Genomic DNA, 12,825 nt, shown 5'->3' on the forward strand with positions numbered 1-12,825 from the left:
CTGGTTAAACTGTCCCAACTATGCGAGGAAGGTAGCATTAAATCATTTCAGCAACTGCAGGAGGAGCTAACCTTACCGCACAGCAGCTTCTACAGGTATCTGCAGGTCCGCCATGCATTTGACGCACAAAAGCGACTAACTCCCTTAGAAATCAGGAAGGATCCAATTATTCGATGTGTAGCCAATGCTGATTATCTAGCAGGATTGATATCCTTGGTGTACCGTCTCTTATTGGATACATTTTTGGACAGCTACCCCCTTAGGGTCAGGCAGAAGTGGGAAAGGGATGTAGGTAATATCACAGATGACCAATGGGAGGGGATACTGGAGGAGATCCTGTCTATGTCCATCAGTGAATCGGGTAGATTATCTCAAATCTATATTTTACACAGCGCTTATCGTACGCCTAAACTATTGCATGATATAGGTATCCGTCCTGATGATAACTGTCCAAAGTGTGGGAAGCTCCCGCAGATATGGCTCACATGTTGTGGACCTGCACACATCTGTCATCCTTTTGGTCAGGAGTGCTGGATCTTCTTGATAAGGTTTTCTCTACACATTTGCCTAGGAACATACTGCTGTGTGTGTTGGGATGCATGGAGGAGGTGCAGTTGACTAAGAGATGTAAAACGGCGGTTGGCCGCATACTCTTGGTTGCGCGGAAGACTATTGCTGCCCACTGGATACAGCCTGTTTCTTTTGTTTTCCCCCAATTGGGGTATTGTTGGCGCTGTATTGTTTGCCTTAAAATGTAAAAATAAATAAAGATCAATCTGATTTTAAAAAAAAAATCAGACAATGTAATTTTCAGGATTTGTTTCCACATTTTGTCTCTCTAAGTTGAGGTCTATGATGCCAATTACAGGCCACTCTCATCAAGTTGGAGAATTTGCACAACTGGTGGTTGTGTGTTATGTACATACATCTAAACAGGAATCCATAAGTTAGGAAATGAATGTAAGCCATTTCCTCCTGCAATCTTGCTGGGGTTGCAGTTATGGAAGGGGATGGTGGAATGTTATTAAAGAAAATCTACCACTGGTAATTTATTAATTTACACAAAATATCTATATATCATATTGAAAGGGAGAATCTCCTGCTTAATATGAAACAATAATTGTGTTTCTAGGTGCCAGGGTTCAGGAAATACAGGCGGTCCCCTACTTAAGAACACCCGACAGATGACCCCTAGTTGCAAACAGACCCCTGGATGTTAGTAATTTACTGTACTTTAGCCCTAGGCTACAGTAAACAGCTATAACAGTTATCAGAGCTGTCTGCAATGAAGCTTTATTGTGATTCCCTTTCTTATGACAATCCAACATTTTAAAAATCCAATGGTCACAGAGACCAAAAAATTTTTGTCTGGGGTTACAATTATAAAATGTACAGTTCTGACTTGCATACACCTTGTACGTAACCTGGGGACTGCCTGTATAGCTGAAGTTGGTCACTGTCATGACGTTTATAGATGTCCTTTCTGCAAAGTATGTGCAAATAGGATGTATATAGCTGTTGTGAAGGGGTTAATGAAAACATGTACTGGGTTCACTGAGAAGATGCCGGCAGGTACATATATATTTAGTGTAAATTAATAAATTACAAGTGGCAGATTTCCTTTAAAGACACTTTTACTTCCAAGGTGCTAAAATACTCCTCAAAAATGTTGGAAGAGTATTTTTATGTAAATGTAGTGACTGATGCTCCTAGGATTAACCTGGTAGATGACGCCACACTGAGCCATGAAAGAACCAAGATCTAGAAGGTGTTTAGCTGATTGAAAGCAATCTGACAGATAAGTTCTGACAGACAAATTCCCTTTGTTAGTATTGATGAGTCCATTGTAGAAAAAAACTTAATTTCCATATCCAGTGTGTACTTTGTATATGCTTATGTGCCAGAACAGAGAGCTACTTTTGCTTGTGTGGTACTTTCCTATAATCCCTAGCTGGCTATTCCTTTTAAGTGAGTGACATGTGGTCCTGCAGCTTATCCCATGCCATCATGTTGTTGTAAAGCTGAGCTTATATAGGTATGTGAAAACTTATAGTTTTTAAGGTTTTTTTAACTAAAGAACTAATGTTAGGCCCTATCCACGGGATATATCCTAGCTTGCTGATCTGTGGGGGTCTCAGCATTGATTTACTTGGTTTACTTCTACCACCTGAATGAAGGTTTATAAAACACGCATAGTTACATGCTGTTGTGTGCACCCTCTGACAGGATCTGCTCTTCTTTTAGCTTCTTATGGCCCGTTTTTTTTAAAAATGCTTTAACAATTCTGCAAATGAACCTGAGGGGCTCTGAGCTTAATAGTTGTTTATAGAACCTGGAGCCTCTCAGACTTATTTGTATAATTTTACTAACAAAGGCATAAGAAGAAGATCCTGCCAGAGGGGGAGCACACCAGTATGGTTTACAATCATTCATCCTGGTGGTAGATGTCCTTTAAGAAACTAAACTAAAAATGTGGTGGATAAATTATTGATTTGTAAAGCAATACGGAATATGATGGCGCTATATAAATAAAAATTCTTATTATTACTGCTGATGAAGGTGAAGCAGCCTATTACAGATGTTGTAATGATCACAAGCTGTACTTACTCAGGTCCTGGTGCCTTCAAGTTGTTAAATGTCAGAAATCACGGAGATATGTAGTGCTGTGTCTTTTGCAGAATTATACCTCTATATCTTTAGTACTACTGTAGTCTTTGTCATGCTAAGATTCTAGGTTTGCACCACAGGTATATCTGCTTTGCCACCTCAATAATAATTTCAGATTTCCAAGGGGTTTCCCTCATTTTCTTTTAATAGCGAGAGCAGAGTGAACCTGTTGTTGCATATCAACTTGACAATAAGTATGTTAGGTATTGTGGGTTTTATTCTGCCACAGTGCTCCCATATATAACTATATATTTTGTTAGATTCCATGTGGTGTAAAAAAACAATAATAATTGCAGAAAAATGATTTTTTTTCTTCCTTAACCCCTTAACGCTCTGCGCCGTAGCTCTACGGCGCAGAGGTATATGGAATGTATAAAGAGGGCTCACGGGCTCACGAGTCCTCTTCATACAGGGGTGGGGGTTTCTCAGTCTCACCCTCCACTGCACTTCCTTTAAGTGGCTCTGATAACACACCAATAGCCTTTCCGGCTGACTATCATAATGTTAAAAGTTGATGTGGAAGCCTTTACAATGTAGTTTAAAAGTAGATTTTAGAAAGAAGGAGGCCATGTATAACAAATACTGCATAAGAAGATTACCATAATGCCTGCATCTATGAGTAAGTGTCCCTGGTTTATCATGCTTGGTTTTGATGGTAGATTTTCTTTAAGATGGTCCTTAAGATTTCATAATGCGATTAATAAATTATAATACTAGAAATAGGGTGGCTGTGGATCAAACAATAAATCTTCAAATAATTGTATGTACTTCAGCAAGATATTTCTAGTTTAGCAGTAAAGTCGCAATCTTGGCTTTTTTCTTAGGTACCTTTCACAGACCTTCTGGATGCAGCTAAGAGTGTGGTACGGGCTTTATTCATACGTCAAAAATATATGAATCTGTCGATGCAGACATTTTGTTGGACTACTGCTCAGCACCTAAAGAAACTTAGTGATGAGACTTTAGACAGCCCACTTCAGGAGGAGAGCGCTGATACCCCCGTTGCTGCAGGTATGTTTTATAAAGAGTCTTATTTTTCGCTTAAGTAACTATCAGCCAATCCTACCCTGAGGCCACAGTCACAGATAGCGCTTGCATTCAGATAACTAAAAATAATGACAAATTGGAATTTCTACCACCTAGAGATTTGTTTATGTGGTACAACGTCAAGGGGCACTGAAAATCCTTTAAACTTTCAAAAATGTGTAAAAATGTGAAGTATCTAAATCATTTGCTCACCCAACTGTGCTATGGCAAAGCCACAGAGACATGCTGCCTTCAGTAAATCATCCAATTCCAGCATTTACTTTCTCAGTAAAGGTTAGAACATCATCTTTGTTACGTGTCAAACATATAACCTTTATTAAATCAGTCGTAGGGGGATTTATAAAGGACTCTTTGCCACCTCAGCTTATTGATAGCACTTGTGATTATTGTCCCCAATCGTTAGTGGGGTGTGAAGGGGGGCGTGGCCGGCCAGGAGTGAGCTGATGCGGGTCGTTACTGTCCCCACGCCTCTCGCGGCAGTCGATGAATTTTTCACTTTTAAAGCGTCTATTTCTACGCCAAAAGGAAAAGATTGTCCATAAGGACACATAAACCCATTGGTCACTAAAAAATAACTTTTATTGGTATTCATTAAAAGATGGGACTAGCATCATCCAATATTATATGTTAAAATTGCCAGAGTACAGAGGGCGGCAGTTCTTACTATGTCAGAGCGGTAAGTACTTTACAAGTTAGAGCACGTAGGTCAGTGGTTAGATCTCGGGTGCTGATGGTACGTGCAAACACTGCGTTAGATATACCGCAGGTCGTAGTCTATCTTGTATTGCCGGGGGACCCGTTATTGGGTTCAATCAAATGGCCATTTCGGCATCGTATTATCCCTATGATGCACAGGTCAGACTCCCCAGTGTGAGTAGTGCTGCGCTCACACAGTGCAATATGTTACTTTATGAGCATAGACTAACCAAGGACTCAGATTTATAACTAATGCCGCTAACTAGCTGTATAGTATTGCTCCCTAAATAAGCTGCCCGTCCGCTGCCTCTGTATTAAAATTTAACAAAATAGCCCCCCCATTGTTAAATTTGTTAAATTGTTAAATTTTAATACAGAGGCAGCGGACGGGCAGCTTATTTAGGGAGCAATACTATACAGCTAGCTAGCGGCATTAGTTATAAATCTGAGTCCTTGGTTAGTCTATGCTCATAAAGTAACATATTGCACTGTGTGAGCGCAGCACTACTCACACTGGGGAGTCCGACCTGTACATCATAGGGATAATATGAATGCCGAAATGGCCATTTGATTGAACCCAATAAAAATACACGGGTCCCCCGGCAATACAAGATAGACTACGACCTGCGGTATATCTAACGCAGTGTTTGCACGTACCATCAGCACCCGAGATCTAACCACTGACCTACGTGCTCTAACTTGTAAGCTTGGGAGTTTGTTCTATAACCACAGTGTTCTACCAGTGGCCTAAATGCCCAGGGCAAATACACTCACCGGCCACTTTATTAGGTACACCTGTCCAACTGCTTGTTAACACTTAATTTCTAATCAGCCAATCACATGGCGGCAACTCAGTGCATTTAGGCATGTAGACATGGTCAAGACAATCTCCTGCAGTTCAAACCAAGCATCAGTATGGGGAAGAAAGGTGATTTTAGTGCCTTTGAACATGGCATGGTTGTTGGTGCCAGAAGGGCTAGTCCTAGTATTTCAGAAACTGCTGATCTACTAGGATTTTCACGCACAACCATCTCTAGGGTTTACAGAGAATGGTCCGAAAAAGAAAAAACATCCAGTGAGCGGCAGTTCTTGTTGATGCCAGAGGTCAGAGGAGAATGGGCAGACTGGTTTGAGCTGATAGAAAGGCAACAGTGACTCAAATCGCCACCCGTTACAACCAAGGTAGGCAGAAGAGCATCTCTGAACGCACAGTGCGTCGAACTTTGAGGCAGATGGGCTACAGCAGCAGAAGACCACACCGGGTGCCACTCCTTTCAGCTAAGAACAGTAAACTGAGGCTACAATTTGCACAAGCTCATTGAAATTGGACAGTAGAAGATTGGAAAACCGTTTCTTGGTCTGATGAGTCTCGATTTCTGCTGCAACATTCGGATGGTAGGGTCAGAATTTGTCGTCAACAACATGAAAGCATGGATCCATCCTGCCTTGAATCAACGGTTCAGGCTGGTGGGGGTGGTGTCATGGTGTGGGGAATATTTTCTTGGCACTCTTTGGGCCCCTTGGTACCAATTGAGCATCGCTGCAACGCCACAGCCAACCTGAGTATTGTTGCTGACCATGTCCATCCCTTTATGACCACAATGTACCCAACATCTGATGGCTACTTTCAGCAGGATAATGCGCCATGTCATAAAGCTGGAATCATCTCAGACTGGTTTCTTGAACATGACAATGAGTTCACTGTACTCAAATGGCCTCCACAGTCCCCAGATCTCAATCCAATAGAGCATCTTTGGGATGTGGTGGAACGGGAGATTCGCATCATGGATGTGCGGCAACTGTGTGATGCCATCATGTCAATATGGACCAAAATCTCTGAGGAATGCTTCCAGCACCTTGTTGGATCTATGCCACGAAGAATTGAGGCAGTTCTGAAGGCAAAAGGGGGTCCAACCCGTTGCTAGCATGGTGTACCTAATAAAGTAGCCGGTGAGTGTAGATGTTTTGCTATAATTAAAAAGCAAGTGATGTTGACGACTGAAATTTACACTTAAAGCACTCAAAAAACAATATTGAAACAGGAAGAGCGGGATCATCACATTTCTATTATCAATTCGTATGGATCCCTGGATAGTGCACCCTAGATTATGGCTGATAGCTATACATCAGACCTATTGTACCCTCAGGGGAACCCCTTGAAGGAGAAAGCCAAACTAGAAGATTACATACACATATAGTAGAATTGAAAAAGCTTTATTTAACATGGTACATTAAAACATTTAAAAAATCCAGGTGGTGGCAGAGGAAAAAGAGGGCATCACCGGACACAATATGGAGAATCATATATACATGTATAAAGGAATAAGGGATAGACGGGGCACTTCATATAGGTCTGATAATTTACACTTAAAGCATACTACCCTCCACAGCCGAACATCATCTTCATTTATTTATCACATTTCATAGGAAAATAAGGTACTCTTTTCTTTCACAGATGCTCCTGTGCACCCTCCCTTTTCTGACCAGCATCCATATGAAGTGTGTGACCCCAGTACTATGCCTCCTGATTTGGGTTTCGGGCTTAAAATGGTAGATGGCTTGGTACATGTGTTTACAAAGCGTGATATCATGGACACGTAAGCATTCCTGTTTATGTTAGTATTATATTATGTTAGAATTAGTTATGTCTGCAGTTAATAACCTTTTCTTATAATCTCAAAATGTCATATATCTCATAATTTTACATTTTGGTTTAGTGACTCTGTGTGAACTGTACACCTATTTGCTTATGTATCAAAGTGACCTCACGCTTTAAAAAAGGGCATCTATACAACTCCAAATACCAAAAAAAGAACCAGAGCGGCAAAAGACTTCAATATAAACAAATATGTAATATTCTTTATTGAAAGTACATAAATAAAACATATATAACCCTCAAATGGGAAGAAAAGAAATTTGTAGATACAGTATATAGGGGACACAAGTAGCCCCTGATGGAAAAAGGGCAACACAGGAGACCAATGGCTACCCCTATTAGTCCAGAGTCCAAGTATAGTAAAAAATAGACATAATATGGTCAAGGTATTAGACTCAAATGCATTGGGCAAAAAGTGGCAGTAGTGCAGTAAAAAATATGTAAACCATACACAACACTGGAGGTACCGTCCAGTGTTCGTAGTAGATATATCAAAATACTATTGCACACTCACCCGACAACATAGTGGACAGACACTGGGCAGTTCAGGGGGAAGCCAAAGGATACACCCCAACGCGCGTTTCGCACGAATGCTTCGTCAGGAGGTGATGACATAATGCTGCATCTAACATTTTATAGTTTCCCACGGCATCCCTGCATGTAGACGCGCCCACCACGTGACGCGCGCGTAGCCCTGAGGTCGCGCACCGGAAATACGTCAACCGGAAACGCCAACCCGCATCACATGATCGGGGAGACGTTACCACGGAGATGCATCCCGTGACTGTGCACTTCCCCATGCCCGCGCATAGGCGCGTCAGCAGGATATGCTCATGAGGTAAGTATATAATAATGGTTAAATCATAATATACCAAACACAAATTGACAACACTTAACATACAATGTTAAAAATTAAAGATTAAAAACAGCGGACCGCACATAAGAAATATGTACATAACATATAACGTGATCGTAACCAGTGATAGTCATAGGCATAAAGAGATAACATAATCATAAACGATGATGATCATTTTAGTGCAGACATGATCTAAAGACATTGCTTAAGGTCCACCATACTCCATCTATATCCATGAGGTCTCCATGGGTCATAATCGATATCCAAACATGCTAATAAGACAAAAACCCCATGCTAAAACTTCACAGATCATGGGACAATGTATATGCATCTATATTGACAAACGTTTCTAAAATAGACCGATATCAAAATGGTATCAAAATAAATAAAGCATGTAATCATATATACCCATATATGCCTGGTAGGTTAACCCAGTGACAAAAATATAGGTGGTTACTCATACATAGAGTGTATGCTATGAAATGGATATAGGGATACAACCATGTGTACGTTAAAATAGGGCGCCCTGGTGAAAGTGTCTTAAGTGCATAAAGTGCTGCGTGCTAGAAAGTGAATAGTAACTATAACCGGACTGCGCCGGCAATAAAGTGTTCATATCAAGGATTTAAAAGTGTCATCTTGCCCTAAAAAAGTGTATGAGGGAGAAGGGGTGACGAGGCTAAGTGTAAAATACATATCCAAAACTACCCACTATTAGTCTGTACTAAAAGTACAGTGTATACATTCATAAAAAATCACATAATACTAATTCATGACACCAAAGTGTTTGGCAAAGCAAGACAAAACACAAAAACAAAAAGTGTACACAAGTGAAAAAATTAGAAATTTAAAAAAAATCACATGTAAAGGGACGTGAGGAAATACTGGACGCCTCCAATTTCGATCAGTTCGCATGGAGCTTCTTATTGCATGGGAAATGTGGTATCTTGAGACTTGATAGATTAAAAAGAATTCAGGCACTGAATGATTATCAAGGATGGATCGAAGATGTATCTGTCTGTCAGCATAGTTATTCTATGAGAGGTCCGAAGAAGAAAATAGTGAATTAGACACAACACCAAAAAAACCAATAATGCTAAAAATAGAATTCTATAAAAAAGGTTTGAAGCTAGTGGCCTCATTGAGGCCTTTAGGCTGTATAGTATCCAGGAGGGTGATCCACCTCAGTTCCTTTTGTAGTAACTTCTTCTTCCCGTCACTACCCCTAGAACCCAAAAGGACCCTATCTATTCCTCGTACTGTAAGTCCTTTGGGATTACAGCCATGTACGTCGCGAAAGTGCTTCGGAATAGGCTGTAGTTTTAGGTCGTTCAAAGGGCCCAAGGTCACATCATTTCTGGCCGCTCTTATGCTCCGAATATGTTCCAATACTCGTACCTTTAAAGGCCTGGTTGTCATGCCGATATAAATTTTGTTACATGGACAGCGTAGACAGTAGACCACCGACTCCGTGTTACAATTAATATGATGTACAATTTTGTAATCTTTTTTTGAATTGGAGTCGGTGAAATTCTGTGCACGCTCCATGTATTGGCATGCCTTACACCTGCCACAGCAAAAGGAGCCCCAAGGGGGGCCTCCCCTACCCACCCAACTCCTTTCTACATTAGGGACATAGTGGCTACGAACCAGCATGTCCCGTAAATTCCGTGACTTGCGCCATGTAATGGAAGGGTGGCCATTGAGACAGTGTACTAGGTCTTTGTCAGTCAACAAAATGGACCAATGTTTTTCTATTTCAATTCTCAATGGAGTTTCAATTCTCAATGGAGGGTGTTCAAGGAGATAATAGAAAAACATTGGTCCATTTTGTTGACTGACAAAGACCTAGTACACTGTCTCAATGGCCACCCTTCCATTACATGGCGCAAGTCACGGAATTTACGGGACATGCTGGTTCGTAGCCACTGTGTCCCTAATGTAGAAAGGAGTTGGGTGGGTAGGGGAGGCCCCCCTTGGGGCTCCTTTTGCTGTGGCAGGTGTAAGGCATGCCAATACATGGAGCGTGCACAGAATTTCACCGACTTCAATTCAGAAAAAGATTACAAAATTGTACATCATATTAATTGTAACACGGAGTCGGTGGTCTACTGTCTACGCTGTCCATGTAACAAAATTTATATCGGCATGACAACCAGGCCTTTAAAGGTACGAGTATTGGAACATATTCGGAGCATAAGAGCGGCCAGAAATGATGTGACCTTGGGCCCTTTGAACGACCTAAAACTACAGCCTATTCCGAAGCACTTTCGCGACGTACATGGCTGTAATCCCAAAGGACTTACAGTACGAGGAAAAGATAGGGTCCTTTTGGGTTCTAGGGGTGGTGACGGGTGGTGACGGGAAGAAAAAGTTACTACAAAAGGAACTGAGGTGGATCACCCTCCTGGATACTATACAGCCTAAAGGCCTCAACGAGGCCACTAGCTTCAAACCTTTTTTATAGAATTCTATTTTTAGCATTATTGGTTTTTTTGGTGTTGTGTCTAATTCACTATTTTCTTCTTCGGACCTCTCATAGAATAACTATGCTGACAGACAGATACATCTTCGATCCATCCTTGATAATCATTCAGTGCCTGAATTCTTTTTAATCTATCAAGTCTCAAGATACCACATTTCCCATGCAATAAGAAGCTCCATGCGAACTGATCGAAATTGGAGGCGTCCAGTATTTCCTCACGTCCCTTTACATGTGATTTTTTTTAAATTTCTAATTTTTTCACTTGTGTACACTTTTTGTTTTTGTGTTATGTCTTGCTTTGCCAAACACTTTGGTGTCATGAATTAGTATTATGTGATTTTTTATGAATGTATACACTGTACTTTTAGTACAGACTAATAGTGGGTAGTTTTGGATATGTATTTTACACTTAGCCTCGTCACCCCTTCTCCCTCATACACTTTTTTAGGACAAGATGACACTTTTAAATCCTTGATATGAACACTTTATTGCCGGCGCAGTCCGGTTATAGTTACTATTCACTTTCTAGCACGCAGCACTTTATGCACTTAAGACACTTTCACCAGGGCGCCCTATTTTAACGTACACATGGTTGTATCCCTTGTCAAGGAGATATTAATTGTGAATGTATAAGATTGGTTTAACTTTAGGGCAATTACAAACTTTGTTTAAATATTTGGCATCTATTGAAGCGTCCAGGCAGCTTTTATGACATCCTGGAGCTTTTACAGCCTGATAACCTCTGAACTGAAGACTGGTCTGTTCAGACCCCAAAGGACATTTGGTCTCCCTACCCCCCCTCTTCTGCATCAGGATTTGGAAACAAAAGACTGTTTAAATATTCCTGGACTCTCCCCCCTCATTAACACTTTGCCCAATCGTGAATGACCCTCTGGACTAATTAATGAATGGGAGGTTCTGAAATCTGAACCAAACTGAGAAGTTATAAAACAATATGAAATCCAAGAATTGGTGTTCACATTTTGGGGGCTGCTTGACAAGCTGAGTGTGTCCCTTATTTCTCCCACTTCCAGGGATCAGGATTTACTTTAAGTTGTAAGTTTCTGTTATTTTTCTCCCTTTTTATTTTATAACTGTTTTGCTTTGTTGTGTGTCATTTTATTCTGTAATTCTTTTGTTTTTAATATCTTTTTATGCACTGATCAACTTTTTGTAATTAAAGCTTTTCACTTTAATTTTGGTCCCTGTATGCTCTGCGAACTCATAGCCTTGTAAAGTGTGGTTAACTGTGTGACTGCTGGAGTGCTGAGTGTGACAAGGTGACTGCTTGAGAGCAAGAGTTGATGTAGAGTGGGATACTTATTGGTCCCGGTATAAATGCAATAAGTGGTGGCAGCGGGTCTGGTTCTGGTGCTGGAGCTGTATGAGGTGTGATTTAGGCTCAATTTGTGTCCTGAGTGAAAGGTGAGCGCAAGTTTGAGTAGGCTAAATTAACCCGTACAGTTGCACCCCACGTCACGTGACGAGGCGGCGGCGTCCTCTCCGTGACATCCCTATATCCATTTCATAGCATACACTCTATGTATGAGTAACCACCTATATTTTTGTCACTGGGTTAACCTACCAGGCATATATGGGTATATATGATTACATGCTTTATTTATTTTGATACCATTTTGACATATATGGATTAGGTGATATCGGTCTATTTTAGAAACGTTTGTCAATATAGATGCATATACATTGTCCCATGATCTGTGAAGTTTTAGCATGGGGTTTTTGTCTTATTAGCATGTTTGGATATCGATTATGACCCATGGAGACCTCATGGATATAGATGGAGTATGGTGGACCTTAAGCAATGTCTTTAGATCATGTCTGCACTAAAATGATCATCATCGTTTATGATTATGCTATCTCTTTATGCCTATGACTATCACTGGTTACGATCACGTTATATGTTATGTACATATTTCTTATGTGCGGTCCGCTGTTTTTAATCTTTAAAGAGAACCCGTCATGCAAAATAACCCCCCTAAACTAAATATATTTTCATAAACTGCCATTAGAGAGCATTGCCTCTATCCCTTCATTGTCCCTCTACATGCCTGTAAACCTAAGCAATGAGGTCCTAAAGCTGTATGCAAATGACCTGTGAAATGTCCAATGAAGCATTAGCATATTCAAGCTGTCCACTCTATTCATGAGTGGGAGGCACAGCCACACCCCCAGTGCTTGACTGACAGCTTGTATAATGATGTGAGGCTGTATAATGATGTGCTTCCTGGTGCTGGTGGCCACGCCCCCTGCAGCCTGTGTGTGTGTTTAGGAGAGATACAGCAGCTCCAGGCAGCCATGTTACATCAGAACATGTCAGATTCATGTGTAGCTGCTGTCTGTGTCTCTCACCTGTATATTAGGAGGATGCAGCATGTCAGCAGAAACAGCGCACACACT

General features: G+C 40.9%; 1 protein-coding gene across 6 annotated transcripts in view; it reads left to right on the forward strand.

Annotated features, from left to right (window-relative positions):
• Positions 1-12,825, forward strand: part of AMPD2 (adenosine monophosphate deaminase 2) — a 115,251-nt gene that overhangs the window by 54,480 nt on the left and 47,946 nt on the right. For all 6 annotated transcript variants that reach the window (XM_072137387.1, XM_072137386.1, XM_072137389.1 and 3 more), the window contains exons 6-7: positions 3,492-3,678; positions 6,866-7,007. In XM_072137387.1, coding sequence (XP_071993488.1) covers positions 3,492-3,678; positions 6,866-7,007 — 329 coding nt within the window. The remainder of the gene's footprint in view (positions 1-3,491; positions 3,679-6,865; positions 7,008-12,825) is intronic.

This window comes from Engystomops pustulosus, chromosome 2 (genome assembly GCF_040894005.1).
Source record: "Engystomops pustulosus chromosome 2, aEngPut4.maternal, whole genome shotgun sequence".
Classification (NCBI taxonomy): Eukaryota; Metazoa; Chordata; class Amphibia; order Anura; family Leptodactylidae; genus Engystomops; species Engystomops pustulosus.